The sequence below is a fragment of the Schistocerca piceifrons genome, chromosome 4 (genome assembly GCF_021461385.2).
Source record: "Schistocerca piceifrons isolate TAMUIC-IGC-003096 chromosome 4, iqSchPice1.1, whole genome shotgun sequence".
In the NCBI taxonomy this organism is placed as follows: Eukaryota; Metazoa; Arthropoda; class Insecta; order Orthoptera; family Acrididae; genus Schistocerca; species Schistocerca piceifrons.
Genome location: NC_060141.1, coordinates 226,809,389 through 226,830,694, shown reverse-complemented (window position 1 = coordinate 226,830,694; position 21,306 = coordinate 226,809,389). Strand labels below are relative to the sequence as shown.

At 43.8% G+C, this 21,306-nt stretch overlaps 1 protein-coding gene across 1 annotated transcript in view; it reads left to right on the top strand.

Annotated features, from left to right (window-relative positions):
* LOC124795557 overlaps nt 1-21,306 on the top strand; it is a 621,230-nt gene that overhangs the window by 596,984 nt on the left and 2,940 nt on the right. Inside the window, exon 3 of the mRNA XM_047259629.1 lies at nt 445-750. Coding sequence (XP_047115585.1) covers nt 445-750 — 306 coding nt within the window. The remainder of the gene's footprint in view (nt 1-444; nt 751-21,306) is intronic.

The window sequence follows — 21,306 nt, the reverse complement described above, 5'->3', positions numbered from 1 at the left end:
AAGCCGCATTCTCTGGCACTAATCTGTGTATGCGTTCTCACTTAGGAAGCTCAAAGGCTGCTTGGGAATACGACCTGAAGTAAAATTACGCTTTTTTTTCACACGAAAAAAGAAATAGTGATGAATTTGATTTTCACATTTTTATTCAACAATTTTACTCATATTTTTACACGATTTGGTGAAGGGTGGCCGCGGACCCCCTAGAAAGAGCCGGCGGACCCGTAAGGGGTCCGCGGATCACACGTTCGGAAGCCCTTATTTATGGTATCGAAAAATGGGGTTGGCGGGTGGTAATGGTTTCGCAAATAAAGAACCATTACAAATTGCATTACTTTATGAACATTCCCTGTAAGATGTTAGTGTTACTACATAATATTTTTCATTTGGGTGCCTAACTGATTGTCATGATCCCTGACGCTGACACCTGCCGCCCACCTGTTGCAGAGGCGAAGGCGCGCATCGCGGGCCCGAGCGACCTGTACGTGAAGAAGGGCAGCGCGCTGAGCGTGGTGTGCTCCATCAGCCAGGGCCCGCACGACCTGGGCACCGTGTTCTGGTACCGCGGCGCCGCCATCCTGCAGCCGGCGCCGGCGCCCGCGGCCGGCGCGCGCCTGCGCATCGACACCGACTGGACGGACGCACTCACGTCGCGCCTCTACATCGCAGACGCCAGGCCCTCAGACTCGGGCAACTACACGTGCGTGCCCACGCTGGCCAGCGCCGCCAGCGTCAACGTGCACGTCATCAACGGTGAGTGGGACCGGCCTCGTGCTTCATTTCCATCATCTTTCCGTCTCTGAGACCACTAGAGTTACGGAGCCGAATGTTATGAGACCGAAGGAAGCGGACAAACACTGGTAGCAGTTACTTCTGTAAAATATCTGGGAGTATGCCTACAGAACGATTTGAAGTGGAATTGTTGGTAAGGTTGAGATTCATTGGGAGAGTCCTTAGAAACTGTAGTCCATCAACAAAGGAAGTTGCTTACAAAACACTCGTTCGACCTCTATTTGAGTATTGCTCATCAGTGTGGGATCCGTAACAGGTAGGGTTGACAGAGGAGATAGAGAAAATCCAAAGAGGAGCGGCGCGTATCGTCAGAGGGTTATTTGGAAAGCGTGATAGCGTTACTGAGATGTTTAGCAAACTCAAGTGGCAGACTGTGCAAGAGACGCGCTCTGCAACGCGGTGTAGCTTGCTGTCCAGGTTTCGAGAGGGTGCGTTAGTCGAAAGAGGTACCGAATATATTGCTTCTCCCTACTTATACCTCCCGAGGAGAGCACGAAGCCAGCCGATGTGGCCGAGCAGCTTTAGGCGCTTCAGTACGGAACCGCGCAACTGCTACGGTCGCAGGTTCGAATCCTGCCTCGGGCGTGGATGTGTGTGTGTGATGTCCTTAGGTTAGTTAGGTTTAAACAGTTCTAAGTTGTTGGGGACTGATGACCTCAGAAGTTAAGTCCCATACTGGTCAGAGCCATTTTTTTGAGATCACGAATGTAAAATTAGAGAGATTCGAGCACACACGGAGGCTTTCCGGCAGTCGTTCTTTCCGAGAACCATACGCGACTGGAACAGGAAAGAGAGGTAATCACAGTGGCACGTAAAGTGCCCTCCGCCTCACACAGTTAGGTGGCTTGTGGAGTATAAATGTAGATATGCAGATGTCGATCTGTAGAATGTGACTCATCACTAAAATGTCTCTCGGTATTTTCCATACGCTGTCGGCAGTATCTCTTACTGAGGTGCGTACTGGCTCAGACAGAACATCAGCGATGTTTTACACCAGAGTAGCTCCCTTGGAATGCTCTAAGCGAATGAAACGGGATCACCTTTCCAAATAGATACTGGCACAAGGTCGGCGAAACTTCGAAAAATCGAACAATAACCAGTTTAGTTACCTATATCCACCACAATCGCCCTCCACCTGCACCTTATGACTTCTACACCGGCGCTTACCAAACATGATTTTTGCTGCAGCTCTTAACATCCATAGTCGTTTCCCTGCTGAAATTGCAAAAGGTCATGTGTCACGTAGTTATGAAAAAACCCATCTTTTGCTACCAGATGCTCATTCTCTATCCGATCAAATATCTACACTAGTGGCCATTAAAATTGCTACACCAAAGGAAATGCAGATGATGAGCGGGTATTCATTCGACAAATACACTCCTGGAAATGGAAAAAAGAACACATTGACGCCGGTGTGTCAGACCCACCATACTTGCTCCGGACACTGCGAGAGGGCTGTACAAGCAATGATCACACGCACGGCACAGCGGACACACCAGGAACCGCGGTGTTGGCCGTCGAATGGCGCTAGCTGCGCAGCATTTGTGCACCGCCGCCGTCAGTGTCAGCCAGTTTGCCGTGGCATACGGAGCTCCATCGCAGTCTTTAACACTGGTAGCATGCCGCGACAGCGTGGACGTGAACCGTATGTGCAGTTGACGGACTTTGAGCGAGGGCGTATAGTGGGCATGCGGGAGGCCGGGTGGACGTACCGCCGAATTGCTCAACACGTGGGGCGTGAGGTCTCCACAGTACATCGATGTTGTCGCCAGTGGTAGGCGGAAGGTGCACGTGCCCGTCGACCTGGGACGGGACCGCAGCGACGCACGGATGCACGCCAAGACCGTAGGATCCTACGCAGTGCCGTAGGGGCACGCACCGCCACTTCCCAGCAAATTAGGGACACTGTTGCTCCTGGGGTATCGGCGAGGACCATTCGCAACCGTCTCCATGAAGCTGGGCTACGGTCCCGCACACTGTTAGGCCGTCTTCCGCTCACGCCCCAACATCGTGCAGCCCGCCTCCAGTGGTGTCGCGACAGGCGTGAATGGAGGGACGAATGGAGACGTGTCGTCTTCAGCGATGAGAGTCACTTCTGCCTTGGTGCCAATGATGGTCGTATGCGTGTTTGGCGCCGTGCAGGTGAGCGCCACAATCAGGACTGCATACGACCGAGGCACACAGGGCCAACACCCGGCATCATGGTGTGGGGAGCGATCTCTTACACTGGCCGTACACCACTGGTGATCGTCGAGGGGACACTGAATAGTGCACGGTACATCCAAACCGTCATCGAACCCATCGTTGTACCATTCCTAGACCGGCAAGGGAACTTGCTGTTCCAACAGGACAATGCACGTCCGCATGTATCCCGTGCCACCCAACGTGCTCTAGAAGGTGTAAGTCAACTACCCTGGCCAGCAAGATCTGCGGATCTGTCCCCCATTGAGCGTGTTTGGGACTGGATGAAGCGTCGTCTCACGCGGTCTGCACGTCCAGCACGAACGCTGGTCCAACTGAGGCGCCAGGTGGAAATGGCATGGCAAGCCGTTCCACAGGACTACATCCAGCATCTCTACGATCGTCTCCATGGGAGAATAACAGCCTGCATTGCTGCGAAAGGTGGATATACACTGTACTAGTGCCGACATTGTGCATGCTCTGTTGCCTGTGTCTATGTGCCTGTGGTTCTGTCAGTGTGATCATGTGATGTATCTGACCCCAGGAATGTCTCAATAAAGTTTCCCCTTCCTGGGACAATGAATTGACGGTGTTCTTATTTCAATTTCCAGGAGTGTGTGTTATACTAGAACCGACATGTCATTATATCTTCATGCAATCTGGGTGCATAGATCCTGAGAAATCGGTACCCAGAACTACCACCTCTCGCCGTAATAACGAACATTTCCTCTATCCAGAAAGGCCCGTACAGGACCTGCAACATGCGGTCGTGCATTATCCTGCTGAAGTGTACGGTTTTGCAGAGATCGAATGGAGGGTAGAGCCACGGGTCGTAACACATCTGAAATGTAACGTCCACTGTTCAAAGAGCCGTCAATGCGAACAAGAGGTAACCGTGACGTGTAACCAATGGCACCCCATACCATCACGCGGCCTGACACCCTAGTATGGTGATGACGAATACACGCTTCCAATGTGCGTTCACCGCGATGTCGCCAAACACGGATGCGTCCATAATGATGCTGTAAACAGAACCAGGATTCATCCGAACAAATGCCGTTTTGCCATTCGTGCACCCAGGTTCGTCGTTGAGTACGCCATCGCAGGCGCTCCTGTCTGCTATGTAGCGTCAAGGGTAGCCGCAGCCATGGTCTCCGAGCTGATAGTCCATGCTGCTGCAAACGTCGACGAACTGTTCGTACAGATGGTTGATGCCTTGCAAACGTCCCCATCTCTTGACTCAGGGATCGGGACGTGGCTGCACGATCCGTTACAGCCATGCGGATAAGATGCCTGTCCTCTCGACTACTAGCGATACGAGGCCGTTGGGATCCAGCACGGCGTTCCGTATTACCCTCCTGAACCCACCGATTCCATATTCTGCTAACAGTCATTGAATCTCGACCAACGGGAGCATCAGTGTCGCGATACGATAAACCGCAATCGCGATAGGCTACAATCCAACCTTTATCAAAGCCGGAAACGTGATGGTATGCATTTCTCCTACTTACACGAGGCTTCTCAACTACGTTTTACCAGGCAACGCCGGTCAACTGCTGTTTGTGTATGAGAAATCGGTTGGAAACTTTCGTCGTGTCAGCTCGTTGAAAGTGTCATCACCGGCATCAACTTTGTGTGAATGCTCTGAAAAGCTAATCATTTGCATATCCCAGTATCTTCTTCCTGTCGGTTAAATTTCGCGTCTGTAGCACGTCATCTTCGTGGTATAGCAATTTTAATGGCCAGTAGTGTATTACGTCTTCATACATCATAATCAGCGGCCTGTACTAAAGTTAATTATTAAATTGTACACATTCTGTTATTTCCTTGCCGCACATTCAAATTATCAAACTACGAATGTTTGTAGGGGTAAAATACAGGGAACGAAACGCTATTTACAACTTGTATAGAGTCCAGACGTTAGTTATAAGAATGGAGCTGCTTGAAAGGGAAGCAGTGGTTGAGAAGGGAGTGATACGGGCTTGTAGGTTATCCCCGATGTTATTCACTCTCTACACTGAGCAACCACTAAACGAAAAAATAAAAAAATAAAAATAAATAAAAAAAAGTTGGAGTAGGCATTAAGGTTCATGGGCAAGAAACCAAAACTCTCACGATTAGCCGATGACAGCGTATTTCTGGCACAGAAACCAAAGGACAACACAGAGCAGTTTAAAGGAATGGAGGATGTCTTGAAAGGAGATTATAAAAAGAAGAACAGCAAGAAACAGGCATGGGTTATAGAATATAGTCGAATCAAGTCACTTAACGCTGACGGAATTCGATTAGGAAATGAGACACTAAAGGTAGTAGACGAATTGTGCTATTTGGACAGTGAAGCAACAAATGATAATCAAAGTAGCACTCCGTCTTCAGTCCACAAAAGGCCATCGGGTCCAACCGACCGCCGTGTCATCCTGAGCTGAGGATGGGGGTTGGAGGTGCGTGCGGTCAGCACACCGCTCTCCCGGTCGTTGTGATGGTTTTCTTTGACGGAAGCCGCTCCTATTCAGTCGATTAGCTTCTCAATTAGCACCACGAGGCTGAGTGCGCCCGGAAAAATGGCAACAGTGCACGGCGGCCCGGACGGTTACCCATCCAAGTGCCAGCCACACCCGACAGCGCATAGCATCGGTGATCTGACGGGAACCGGTGTAGCTACTGCGGCAAGGCCGTTGCCATGATCGAAGTAGAGAGGACATTAAATGTAGACTGACAATGGTAAGAAAAGTGTTTCTCAAGAAGAGAAATTTGTTAACATTAAATATGGGATTAGGTGTAGTGTTTACTGAAAGCATTTTTCTGTAGTGTAGCCATGAATGGAAGTGAAACATGGAACATAAGCAGTTCAGACAAGAAGAGAATAGAAGCCTTTGAAGTGTTGTGCTACAGAGAATTTTAAAATGAGCGTAAACAGTCCCGACCACAAGGAACCTTTATATTTGTGTTGCAGTCGATACTGTTTATGCTCATTTTAAAGTAGTAAAAATCACATATTCTCCACGAAAAATGTTGTAAAAATTACTACAGAGGACTGATGAGGGTTAGATTGGTAGATCACGTAACTAATGAGGAAGTTCTGAATAGACATGGGGACCCAAGAAATGTGTAGTTCAGCTTGAATAAAGGAACGTAACGGTAAGTAGAACGCATTCTGAAACATCAAGGGGTCACAAATAGAGTACTGTGAGGGAGGGAAGGGGGTGAGCGGGAGATAAAAATCGTAGAGACATGGACACCAGGAAATGAGTACAGTAAGCAGACTCGGAAGAATATAGATTCAAATTGTTATTAGGAGCTGAAGATAGAGTAACATGGAGAGCTGAATCAAACCAGTCTTTGGACTGAAGACAACAACAATAACAACAGGGTTTTAAATTATCACTTCCTTTCCTTTTCTGTTCGCTTCATGTATTCATTGACATTCTGTTGGCACTAGATGCAAACTGTACATGTTTCCAAAGACAATACGTCATAATTTTGTTTTTCACTACATATAACCTTTCTTGTTGAACACTGCACATAACCTTGCTCACTTTCTGCCTGGTTGACTTGACAGCAGTAGGGGTTCAGAGGTGGAAGAAAGAGTATGCTGCTAGAACTCTACCTAGGCGTTTGTCAGTGTGTTCCTACGTTTCTTTATATACCAGCACGCTACAGTGTGACCATATCCCCATCCCAAACGCACATAACGACTACACACGATATTTTCCCCACCTAACGCACCTGTGTGCATCACTGCGCGTGTCCTCAATCCATCTCCAAGTGGTAACCTCCCTGTCCTCATCACAATACAACAAGACCCATGCAGCAGACGTAACTTGCTCTTTAGCACCCAGCCCCTTCCCACCACAAATTTCGTAAACTATCACATCCTTTACAAAGTCTGCCAATATTCCAATTACTCTTCAAATCTCTAATGGCAAAGCCATTATCACATCCTTTCATCAATATATATTATCTCAATACACTAATAAATATCTTTACCATATTTATCTCTCACACCTCACTCTCCCTCACATGCTCCTCTCTTCCTGAGAGAATTCCTTCAACTGAATCACTCCTTCCTACATAGCAATAACAAGGACACTCTCAGACCGTCATTTACAACAACCCATCCAAAACTTCCCAGGCACAGAAACAGTAGTATTGAGAAATAGGCACGTTCAAAACTCAACACCACACCGCATTTCCTTAAGAAAATGCTGCAGAGCTATCCACAGCATCAACAGCGCAAATGAGTCTCCACATTTTCCTCTGCTGCGTAACGTCCACTCATTATCTTTTGCCTCACAGCTGATAACATATCAATAAAAAAATAAATGCGACATTAATTCTTGTTTCATTTACGAATATTTCAAGCAACAGTACCACAGAGAACCTGGTTGTCAGGGCATTACCTATCACAACCTTAATGAACCCTTGTTCTTTCGAAAAGCTATAGCCAGGCTTTTCAATATTTTTCTACTGGCATGCTTTTATCCCGAGCCGTTGAATGTCTTCAGAAATCTACTAATCCTTAAACCCAACATACCCTATTTCCGTCATCTGCAAGGTATTTGAATTCGTTGCAGCTCAGTGCTTCTATAATAGCCATGTGCAGTACCTACCTCTTCCTTACACCCTGAGTGCTTTCCGTCAAAAGTATTTCCAAAACTGTAAGTTTCTCGAATTCATACCCTCCTTTTTTCACAACCGAATGAACAATGTTCCTCTACGGAAAAGCTTTTAATCAAGTACAGCTGCAAGCATGTAGACTTGCAGTCACAGATATCCACTTCATAGTACTCTTAATGGGACACAGTCCATCTTTTGCCGTCGTTAACCAGCATCTTGTGTCTGTCAGTAAGACATGCTCTAAGCAGCTGATCTCCCCATCCACCTGTCACCATCCATGTACTTCAGTTAACTGATCAAATCTCTTGTCCTGCTCTCCTCGCAAAGCCGCATACCATTATGTGTAACTAGCCCGTGTCTTACTGACACACTAGATATTCTGTACGAATCCAAGCATGCAAACTGACACCCCGAAATACTACCCACTTAAAAAGTGGCCCATAAGAGGTTGCAATTACTATAGTGTCATAGAGGTTAAATCGTTACACAGTTCTCTACTCGTATAAAAGGCTTATCCAATTGCTCCTCGTGTCTGCAAAGGATCTGAAATCGCCAGACCCTTACAAGTGCTAAAACCCAGTAGAACCCACCCTCTAGCAGCAGATTAAAGTCTCCCCTAACTTCAAGTTCTGTAAACATATTTAGAAGCACTAAACATATCACACGGTTGAAAAAAAATGGCTCTGAGCACTATGCGACTTAACTTCTGAGGTCATCAGTCGCCTAGGACCTAGAACTACTTAAACCTAACTAACCTAAGGACATCACACACATCCATACCCGAGGCAGGATTCGAACCTGCGACCGTAGCGGTCGCTCGGTTCCAGACTGTAGCGCCTATAACCGCACGGCCACTCCGGCCGGCACACGGTTGAAGATCAAAATACTATTCTTTCCTATTCGTACTGGTACAGTTTCGAAACTCTTCCGGAAGTCAAGGAAGACGGAATCTACCGGTTCAGCCGGAAAGATTGATTCTAGCGATCCGTCTGCATCCACTGACTGCAACATATTGTCTGTGAATATCTTATGTCATCTACAGCATACTAAATTGTTTCAGTCGTCACTTTGTGCGAACCCTATGGTGTCGCCATACATCCGGAGGTGTCCCCGTCTACAGCGTTTTTCGTTTCATACCGAAATGTATTCCGATATGTGTCGAGCAATAAAGAGCTCGACAAGTGCAGAGAAATATGGAAGCGAGGAAATGAGTGCGGCTGTGTTGTCACAGTGGTTGGAGGCTTCAAAAGACGGTGCGCGGGGTGGTGGTTTCTCCTCAGACGGCTCCACACCGCTTCGACAAATTCCGAGGGAAATGATTTTCATTTTACGTGATGCGCGGTTTCCAGAAGGCCCGCACCCGGAGCCGGCTTCCAGGCGGTCGCGACCGCACCGCTCTTCCCTGTCACGAAGCGAGGCGCGTTCAATGGCCCGCGAAATCACCGAAACCTCTTTCACAATGTCCGACGGATAACGGAGGGAGAAAAAGAGAAAAGGTGGGCGCGCGCTGTAAAAGCGCCGCACGGAGCGATGCGTCGGCGGCGGAGTGGCGGGAGGGAGGAGGGGGAGGACAGGACAGAGCCACAGTGCAGCCTGCGAGCAGAAGTCGCCGATCGACGGGCGCTGCGGGCGCGTCGCCTCCACCTGTCCGCCGGCAGCTGCCTAGACTCTCCTGGAGGGTCGCCACGTCTCAGCTGAGGGCCTGAAACGTGGCACCTTCCTCCTGCGCAGCTCATTAAAGACTTGCCTTCAAAGCAGATTAAAAATGCGCACAGAGCACCGTCTTATTACTAAGTAATTACCTTACTGCGATTACAAGTTATTGCTGCCGTTTGTTCCTTGTTTTTAATTGAATGCTTTCTGTACTTTAAACCTCATATAGCGCAAAATCTACTACACTACTGGCCATTAAAATTGCTACACCAAGAAAAAATGCAGACAATAAAAGGGTCTTCATTGGACAAATATATTATACTAGAACTGACATGTGATTACATTTTCACGCAATTTTGGTGCATAGATCCTGAGAAATCAGTACCCAGAACAACCACCTGTGGCCGTCATAAAGGCCTTGATACGCCTGGGCATTGAGTCAAACAGAGCTTGGATGGCGTGTGCAGGTACAGCTGCCCATGCAGCTTCAACACGATACCATAGTTCATCAAGAGTAGTGACTGGCGTATTGTGACGAGCCAGTTGCTCGGCCACCATTGACCACACGTTTTCAATTGGTGAGAGATCTGGAGAATGTGCTGGCCAGGACAGCAGTCGAACATTTTCTGTATCCAGAAAGGCCCGTACAGGACCTGCAACATGCGGTCGTGCATTATCCTGCTGAAATGTAGGGTTTCGCAGGGATCGAATGAAGGGTAGAGCCACGGGTCTTAACACAACTAAAATGTAACGTCCATTGTTCTAAGTGCCATCAGTGAGTCAAGAGGTGACCGAGAAGTGTAACCAATGGCACCCCACACCATCAGGCCAGGTGATACGCCAGTATGGCGGTGACGAATACACGCTTCCGATGTGCGTTCACCGTGATGCCACCAAAAAAAAAAGGAATGCGACCATCATGATGCTGTGAACAGAACTGGATTCATCCGCAAATAATGACGTTTTGCCATTCGTGCACTTAGGTTCGTCGCTGACTGCTCCATCGCAGGCGCTCCTGTCTGTGATGCTGCGTCAAGGGTAACCGCAGCCATCGTCTCCCAGGTGATAGTCCATTCTGCTGCAAACGTCGTCGAATTGTTCGTGCAGGTGGGTGCTGTCTTGCAAACGTCCCCATCTGTTGATTCAGGGATCGAGACGTTGCTGCACGATCAGTTACAGCCAAGCAGATAAGATGCCTGTCATCTCGACTGCTAGTGATACGAGGCCGTTGGCATCCAGCACGGCGTTCCGTATTACCCTCCTGAACCCGGCGATTCCATATTCTGCTAAGAGTCACTGGATCTAGACCAACGGGAGCAGCAATGTCGCGATAAGATAAACCACAATCGCGATAGGCTACAATCCGACCTTTATCAAAGTCAGAAACGTGATGGTACGTATTTGTCATCCTTACACGAGGCATCACAACAACGTTTCACCAGGCAACGTCGATCAACTGCTGTTTGCGTATGAGAAATTGGTTGGAAACTTTCCTCATGTCAGCACGTTGTAGGTGTCTCCACCGGTTCCAACCTTGTGTGAATGCTCTGAATACTGTGATTTCCATATCACAGTATATTCTTCGTGTCGGTTAAATTTCGCGTCTGTAGCACGTCATCGTCGTGGTGTAGCAATTTTAATGGCCAGTAGTGTATTATGCAAACATACCAAGACATTTCTGGATGGGATATAGTCTATATATTCCCGAAAATATCAAAAGCTGATAAGTGTGGAAACTGTCAACATAATATCACATACATCCAAGTTGCTGACAAGAATAACATAGAGGAGAATGGAAAAGACAATTTAGGATATATTAGATGACGATCATTTTGGCTACAGCATGCATTGCCTGCAGGGGAAACAGGGACTACTAAAATTTTTTCGTGAGAGTCACAAGTCGTAGTCAGTAAGCTTTATTGACGGGTTTCGTTCTTCAGTTTTGCTAGAGGATCATCAGACTATAGCGGCGGCGACAAAGATTAAGGGAACACTACACCCTTAAAAAAAAATTTGATGGCTGTTTCATATCTTTGGAAAGTTTACTTTTGGATTCCAAAACGATATGACTGTGTTCGAATTAAAAGTATGTCTAAGAAATATTTGAAATATGGAATTTTCGAGTTGCCAAGGCACACTGACGCCTGCCAATGTGATCAAGACAGTACCTGTCTATTACAGACTAGCGTCTGATGCACTTCTGGCAAGACCAAAATTTGCACAGTATCACTTGGGCAAACTGTCCCAAATAAAAATAGAAAAGAAAAAATACATACTTTTGGGTCTAGCAGAACCCGTTTCTCTGCTCAATATGAGGTGTTTGAAGACAGAAGAAAGTAGTTGTCTTTTATGAATCGCCCAGAAAAGATCTGCTTAGCTAAAACCTAAGGTACTGGTGAATTTTAAGGGATATGTGTCTTAGCATTAATTTTTGAATAAAATTTAAAAGCTGTTTTTCCATAACTTTTTTTTAAGTTCAGTGCCAATCTTCTTATTCTAAATATTAACCAACCCCAATAAAATTTTTGCAAGAAGTAGTCTTGGGTATTTGAATACTTCTGTGCGTTTATATTACCGAAAATGTATTTTGCAACATTTTTTATTATCACATTTATGTACTGATAATTAAAGAAAATCTAAGTCTGAAATTAAAAAAAATACCAAAAGTAAATTAATAACATTTCTCTTAATACGAATTCTTGGTACTGTTTAACAGTATCTAAAATATCTGGAATGTGAAAAGCGTGACCTTTCTACGAAAAGCTAGTTCTGAAACCAGCACTATAGTAAATCACATAAAATTTCAAAATTCAGAAACTAATGAAGCTCTAGACTTCAAAGCTTTGTTATTGCTACATATTTACATGATAGTTACGATTTTAAAGTACGATAGAAACTGGAAAAGTTGAAGAAAAGTAAAGTTTTGGGGTGAAGCCTCGCCTTAAGGTGGCTTAGTCTCTGGCGCTGGCAATGTAACTACAGTACTTCAAAACGTAAATTCCAGAGATGCTGATGACGCTCTTTTATAATTAAAGAGCGCAACTGGTTGATAAAATATATTGAGAGCGGTTCGTGTTTGTCCTGAGAAACTTAATTCAAGATCAGTTGGTCTTTAGAAATTTTATTTCGGAAGATCTTTCCTAATGTTAGATTCTGATAAAGGTTATTGCTTTCACTGGAGACCCTCGCATTGGGTTCAATGTCGTTTTGGTGATGATAACTTTCTACGTATATCTTAGATAACGAAAAAACTTACAGTAATTGTAAACTGGTATGAAACAGATTGTAAGTGAAGGATTAGAAACATCGTCACTTTTATTTACTTAAAATTAAAGAAGAGGTATGAGCACAAATAGCACAAATGTATTGTATGACTACGTCGCCTTCCTTCTGGGTTCCCAGTCTTGTTCCCCAAGCACTTCTGTCCCATTATCGTAAGGGCTGTACTTGTCTTCTGCAGCTCTAGCAGCACGCCTCTGAATTTATTCGCTGTCTGTTATCGTACCTACTTGATACGCTTGCCAATTGCTGAAGCAGCACTCGGGATTTCTCTTGCAGGCACTGTATTTTCCGAGAACCCTTCCAGTAAACCTACATGCTTTTCTAACTGCTGAACTTAAATGTTACTCCCTTTTCTGTCACTTATTAGTATCGCTCTCAAATCACTTTACGAAGCAACATTCTTCAGTTGTTGGCCATTAATTTCCTAATCGGATGCTAAGGTTTACTTTTCCACTATGCTACTGGCGTTATGTTACATTTATCCATATTTAAAAAGAGCTAACATTCGTTACACCAAGCGGATATTTTTTCTAGGTTTCCCACATTTGCTTACGGTCATCCAGCGACGAACTTTCCTGTAGAGGACAGCATCGTCAGTAAACGACCTGATACAGCTGCTGCTTCTGCTGTTTCGTAAATTGTTAGTGTATATTAACAACACTTCGTACCCTGGCGCATTTCGTTGGGCTGACCCGAAGTTACTTATGTTTCTGTCTGCCGTATTGTGCAGCGTACTGATATCTATTAGTAAAAATTTAATGGTGCCACTTGCCTGTGTCTGAAAATACTACATTAAACTGAAGTGCTTGGGGGCAGATAACAGTAATGTCCACATAAAGCAATTTAAATGTGTACATTTGTTGTATATCGTGGAGGATGGCAAACGACTGGTGGAATAGTATTTTAAGATACCAAAAAATTGTACAGTAGTACACACTCTGTTGTTACATATTGCGCCAAGCTAGAGTACTCAATTTGTTTGCTTTGGCATGAATAGCCACAGCAACATGGCATCTTGCTAGAAAAACAGAGGGAGTTGATCAGCTGTTATTACACTTGTAATGGGCATCACAAGGAGCCTCCTATAGAGGTTATTGAGGCATGCCACTATATAGCTGCTAAATTTCTGTGTCTCTCAATGTTCCGTAAGTTCATGATATTTATAAATATTGCATTTTTCGTGTGTAAGGAGGGATATTTAACTTCTAACACAACAATACAGAGCAACGGATGGACATCCTACTAACTTTTCAGAAGCTACAGTGCTCAAATTCTTGGCCTCAAATCTTGATTCAATTTTCCTGAAGCACGCTGTTCACAGACAACTCCACGAAATTAATGTCAAGAAGCATAGCCGTCCTACACTGACGTCATGGATTACGACCTGAACAGCAAATTATCGTCGTCCTACGTTCAAACAGCATAAGAAACTGTCTGACGTCATAGGCTTGCTGTCTTATATATCTGCGGTGAATTGTGGGTATTTTTTGTTCCTGACTAAGTATGAAGCCACAGAGCAGGTTGATGAACCTGCATAATTGATGGCAGTGTCTTAGATTGCGCTAAGAGTAACGTGAATTGTGATTAGTGAAGCCAAATGGTGGAACTGAATCTTCGGTGAAAGAAAATGACAAGACACTGAAATGTATGCATTTTTTATATTCAACATTTTTCTACGTGCAGTAGCTACAAAGTTGTTTTACATTACAATAATACCTTAATGAATGTAGTACCTATAATGAACATACGTCTTACGTTCATCACTTGCGATCTTCACCCGTATAATTAGCTTAATGTGGTTTCGTATCAAGTAGCCCCAAACGCCTCAGTCATGTCGTAGTTACCAACCCGCATTCGCCTTGCATTTTAATTTTTTGTTAATTTGTGGTAAAGTCTCATGGGAGCAAACTGCTGAGGTCATCGATCCCTAAGCTTACACATTACTTAATATAACTTATACTAAATTGCGCTAAGGACAACACACACATCCACGCCCGAGGGAGGACTCGAACCTCCGACGGGGGGAGCCGCGCGGACCGTGACAAGACGCCCTAAACCGCGCGGCTACCCGGACTCCTTGTAACATTGTTATAAACAAGAGAGAATCTCAACACATATGAACTACACAGGACGGAAATTCAGCTGCGTGTCAACATAAAACCTTAGCTATTTCGTCAGTAAGAGTTATTTGTTCCTTTTTCATTTTTCTTAAGTACTAAAGGGCATTCTATGGGGAAGAGACATTAAATCAAACTACTTAAGTACGCTGAAGAATTATAATGACTGCTGCGTTTTCCATCAAACTATATAGGCACAGAGGCAAATTTAGAATGTAAAGATAAACGGCCAAAAAGTGACATACCAGCAAAATGAACCTCAGCTGTAGAAGAGAGGGTTTACTAGGAAAATGAAGGAAAACCTTTCTTACTGAAATAAACCGATACCATATCATTTTGCAAATGATACTATTCTATTAATCTATTGTGTATATAATCTCACATATTGAAAAGAAGAACTTACTAGAGAAAGCTTACATGAGATAAAATCATTTAAATAAAACAAAAATATTTCATATCCAAAACCTCGAAGACAATTAGGACAAATTAATAACAACGTCCTGGAAGAAGATGATTAGTACTTATGTTCGGGGAAGTTGAAGACGACTGGATGGGCAGAAAAGAAATGAAACTGACGTGCAATGCTAGAATCGAGTGGTGTTAGTACGACAAACAAAGTTCTCAAAACTCAGCCTCCTATGTGCATTAAAAGGAAGCCTTTTCTGCTTTATTGTTCATTTATTTTCCCCCGTAAGCAAACTGGCGGCAGCCATCCTGCTGCCCTTCAATTTAATAGTAATAAAAATATAAATTGTGTTATTGCAGTTAATCTACCGGCTGCAATGGCTCTTCAAACTGATACACTTTGAAATGTTTCGCCAGTTATTTGTCAACAGTCAAGACCAATGATGCCTCCTCGAAACTAGCCTCTCTTTTACGAACCGTTTCCGTTATCGGAGCGACTGCTCTGCTATCATGATATGTGCTGATTGCTCAGTTTGACATATTGCCCCTGTTTGTGATTCGTTTCAACAGTCACTTATTTGGACATAAACACAGGTTCTGAAGTACTACAGAGCTTCTTTAGCGTGATAAATGCATTATTTTGTATCGCCTAATTGTGTATTGCGTCTCCCTGAATATCAAGTGTGACACTGATGCACCACGATTGATAACATAATTTTACAGGACGTTCATTGTGTTAGGTGGGATGTACTTTAGCATGACAGTCTTCAGCAACACGTTAATCTTCTCGACCGAAAGCACGTAGGAAAAATCAAAAATATGGTTTTTGAAAATGATCTGTAGGTGAAGTGGATGCAGATTGTCATAACGAAGCCGATCTCGAGAGGATTATTGAGAAAGAGAGGAATACGACACAGAAGGAGATTTCGAAGTATTTAATGACAACGAAACAAAACGGAACGAAGCTCTATCATCACAGAGAGTACGCGTAAGGGTCCACAGTATAAACCGGAAGTAACATGGAAGGGGCTGAAGCCTGGTATGGCAAGGTGGGCTCTGAGTTATGCAGGACATGTCAGAGTGTTAAAATTGCCGGAAACACCAATACTATCTCTTGGCAGCTCTGCCAGAAAATCGTACTGTCGCCTCCATCCAGAAAGGCCGATGCCGCGTGACCCCCAGGCAACACGCACCAAATATGTTGTGCCAAATGGACGGCGGAGAACAGCAAGTCCCTGGCACCTTAATTTTGGGGCAGTCCGGCTAAGGGAGTCAACCATGACAGAAACAGGCAGGTCTGGAGACCGAAAGGGGCCAGCACACCTCCATTCCCCCCACCCCCCAACCCCCACCCCCCACCAACCAATCCGACTCACTCATAACGGTGCCTGTGACTGAGTCAGAAGATATATTCTCCCTGAAACTACCCGGACAACACTCTGAATTCGACTGAACGTATAGGGGGCAAAAGTAATAAAAATAATCTTAAGAACGCTGAAAGTGGATACCCTTTTCAGTCACAGGATTAGAAAAAGCGCTACAAAATTTTGTCGAGTAACTTTGGAGCAGACAGTACTGCTATGAATGAAAGTATGAAGTAATTGTTAGGGATCGCAGTGTTGTTTCACGATATTTTAAAGCTCTGACGCTACCTGAGAGCGAATCAGCTCCTTCAGAGAGCCTGTGAAAGATCAACATTTATATTGCGAAAATAAAATAAATAATACAGCTTTTTTAGCGACAGAATCAGAGGAAAGGAGAATAGGAAGCAATGCAAAGAAAGAATAAACTTGGAAGCTCATAAATATATTTGCTTAACGTCGACTGTGTCAGATATCTGTGTCAAAGACGAGTAAACAAGTGTGGCTGGCTCTGAGCACTATGGGACTTAACTTCTGTGGTCATCAGTCCCGTAGAACTTAGAACTACTTAAACCTACCTAATCAAAAGATATCACACACATCCATGCCGGAGGCAGGATTCGAACCTGCGACCATAGCAGTCCCGCGGTTCCGGACTGCGCGCCTAGAACCACTAGACCACCGCAAACAAGTGTCTGTAGCAAACAAAAGCAGTAGAACATATTGATCAGGAATGGAACAATACAAGAAGAATACTAAGATTCTGCTGACGAAGTAATTGGCAAGATGAATATGACGAAAAGGAAACCTCAAAATTGGGACACCGGACTTGAGGCGAGCATAAGGTTTCAACATGAAGCTTACCTCGATTACCTTACGATCCCGAGAGAAGTACATCATAACCTTTACAAATAGAAGAGATACACTACTAAGAGGAGGTAGAAAAAGCACACCATGAATCATGGGAACAGTTTCTAAGTATAAATGAAGAAAAATTCACTGTAAGGCAATCACTAACCCTTAAAAGAGTGAGAATACTTGACAAAGCACACCGAGAAACAACATAATAAATGAATTTGATTGATAGAACATTTCAAATCCCTTTGGCATGCAGACGGGCTGATACAATACAGGGAAATGGAACATTTTGAATAACATTCATTGAGAAGGGAGTGCTTGCTAGTAGATGCTTTGAAAGAATTGGTTTGCGGGAAAAGACTGAGAGGAAGAAGGAGATACAATATGATAGACGACATAACGGGAAGAGGAAATTATGCAGACCTGAAGAGCATGACAGAAGACCGGACAGACTGGTGAACTACCTTTGGCAGGACAGTGATGATGATGATGATGATGATGATGATGAGGGATGATTTGTGCATAGAGACGGGCGGTACGATGACCTTGAAGAAACGGGCGTGGGCTGCATGAACAGAAGTTTAAAAACGGAGGCAGAAGTTAACTCACAGAATTATAGAGGAATTAGCTTACTGGACGCACCCTATGCACCCTATAAGGTTTACGCTCTTGTCCTGAACAGTAGATTAAAATAAAGTCAGAGTGTTTCTTAAGTGAAGAACAAATTGGTTTCCACAGAAGGAGATTGGCAGCATAGGCAGTACTAGTAATTAAACAGATTATTGAGACACACGCTGACTTTAATCGAGAGACCCTCTTAGAATTTTTTGATATAGAAAAGGTCTTTTGCTAGGTTAGCAGAGAAAAACTGTGGAGCGTAATGAAGAAAAGTGGATACGCATTGCATTTGATAGACACATCATTTGATAGACACCTTAGGAAGCCTGTAAGAAAGTACAACATATATGCTGGATGTGAATCGAGAGCTCGACTGATCCTGTCGACACTAACAGGGTATTCAAACGAAGGTGTAGTATTTTTCGCACGCTGTTTGAGACGTGGATGGGAATCTAAGTTTCGTGCATGTATTGGAATACTCTGAAGTGTCTTTTATGTGTTGATGAAATAAAATGGCGTGCATTAACGAATTTGCTTTCTATGTTACAGGGCAGAAGATTACGTTGTATCTGTATCCACAAACAGAAGTAAAACAAAGACTTTTATAGGTCAAAATCCCACATGAAGAAAAATAATGGTGACCTATACAGCAGGAGGACAGGACATTGATTCTAAGTCTCTACCACGTGATATCACACATTAGTATGATATTGATATAGACCAGGAATCATCAAAATTAGGATGTATATATATCCAACAATAAACAGGTACTTTAGAAACAAAAGAAAAAAAGGCATGAAAGAAGATTTGCCACATTTCTCAATGGAAGTGAGTTTTGGGTGATTAAAAAACGACAAGGAAGTAAGTTCCAGTCAGCTGTAATTATATTTCTTAGGACTGTGAAAGGCGCTAGCAGAAAAGACAGTTAAGAAATAGCTACTTAAGAAAGAGTAAACGTATTTAACTTAACAAAGAAAACTGAAGACAACGGAAGAAAATGTAGTGAACATCTCGACACAATGAATTGTGGCAGACTATCTTAGCAAGTCCGGAATTACAATCTGATGGGCCAAAGAAATTTGTTAAGGCCAAGGAAGAGATGGGCATCGTAACAGGCAAATGCCTAACGATAGATATGCCGAAGAAGAAGAAGAAGAAGTAGGATTGTCCTGTAGCTAAATATACAGCGAAAGGAACGATTATGCATTTTGAGTTCTGGACATGCTAATAAATGACGAAATTTGTTCCGGTATAGTGCTCAAGAAATGTAGGCCGTTGGCCTAGGATATATTTTTCACAATAAATGGTGCACAAGTATTTCATTTTGGCAACAAGTAAAATTATATTAGGAGTAAAGCAAATCTGAAAGAAGTATCCGAAGCGTTAGTTTTGCTTCGTTGCATCTGAAGTATTTTGGGAGCTCATATGGATCTTCGGTAGGGGTTCAAACGTTATAGGCCACCGCGTGAGGAAGAAGCAGAAGACGAAAGCAGAAATAAAGAAGATGGAAATGGCATTAAGAGGGAAAGGTGTAACACCGACACAGCAAATAAAATATTCTTGCAAAGTATGTCAAAAACCCATCTGTTTGATGTGCAATGAAACAGTTTCTTTTAACTGCGGCAATATTCCTTGTTTGGTATTTCACACCAACAGTGATGATCAGACAATGAATTGATTAATAATACTATTGTTATGCTCGTATGACATCATTGTCTTTCTGTAAAGATACATGCCTTGTTAACACTCTTACTCAGATAAATTTTGTACCAAATCAAGTGAATAAGCAGTGTGATCATTTCGAACCATCGCGCCAGTTCTTCTAGCGGAGGAATCCGCGCTCGACAATGGGTCAATACCGATAAACTGGTACCGAAATAATAATAAGAAACTGTTTCATTCTGTATTGTTATAATCATGAAGTGGCGACGGGGTCGCTGGCGTTATGGTGTAGATGAAGACGCTGCTTCTTTAGATCCCAGTAAACGTCACAGGTTTAGCAAAAGGAGAGCGGGGGATGGATCTTTGTTTGAGCGATAAATGGAATGAGGAGCAGACTAGTGAGGATTTATGGTGGATAATGGTGTGGGAAGGATATTGGAACCTCGATCAAGAAAGAAGAAATTTGAGAGATATATAGAGACAATGCGGTTTGGTTCTCAGGTCTATGACATGTGTAACTTTTGTATATTCGAGGACTTTGAGAAATGGTGTGGGTATAGGACGCGTGTGGGAAAGTGAAGATGGGTTTGGATGGTGAGATGAAGACGTATGAATTTTAAGGGTACCATACTAAAATTTGGGGGTTGCGGAGATCTGAGCTGTTTTGGCTAAAACAATGGTTGATAGATATAATCGCCATATATGACCCGGGGCCACGCCCACGTTACGAGAGTAGCAACGCCGCGAGATAGCTGATTCTTGGAATACAACCCCACTGTCATAGTCTGTTTGCCTTAAAGTGTTGTGCCAACCCTGTACTGTTACCATATAGTTATCAGCGAACTACATTACAACACTCTCGTCCCCATGTTTTATATTGCTCCTGTGTACTGCGTATTGACGAAGATATCCTCCTTCAGTCATTTGGTGTATTACTGCGATGTCTTATCAGATATAGTTTACAGCACAGTGTGCTCAAAAAGTGCTCCATGTAAAGCAGAAAGACATAGTTGTCAAAGTTGTCGAAAGTAATCTCCCTTACGCAGTTCATGTAATTCAACACAACTTTACATGTTCTTAAACATAACTTGCATACTTGTTGAGCAGTTATCGTAACGCATCAATCAATTTCATTTTGTAATTCGCGAATAAATGAGGAAGCGTCATCTTTTAAGATAACAAGACAAGAAGAAGTAGATTAGGGATAAATCGGGAATATGGAGAACCACAAAGCGTATCCCATCGAAATCACTTGTCGAAGAAAACACTAAACCCAGAAAGATATGATATTGTTCGTAGCATGAACGTAGCTTGGTCCTGCAAAAGTCACGTGTAGTGTAGCTCGTCTTAAGGTAAAGTGTTAACAAATCGTTGCACTATACGTATGCAGCGTTCACAGTTCATCGTACCATGAAAATATGTAATGACATTTCGACTAAAAGAATTTATACCTTTAACATTAACAATCATTTTTTCTAGGGCGTTTGTATAGCTGATGCGGATTTTCTGCATCCCAAACTTATAACTTCTGTGCACGCGCATCACTGTGAAGATGGAGCTACCTCTTGTTAGACCGAGACAGATCTTCGAGCTGGTCTCTGACAGGCGATAAAAATGACACGAATTATTAAAATGAGAGTATGCGTCTTCAGTGTCTTGAGATGACAATGTAAGAATAGCGCGAATCCTGTACAGATGCATAAGATCATCGGACACAAAATTCTTCACCCCTAGCGAAAGCACTACAAGCATCTTCTAATATC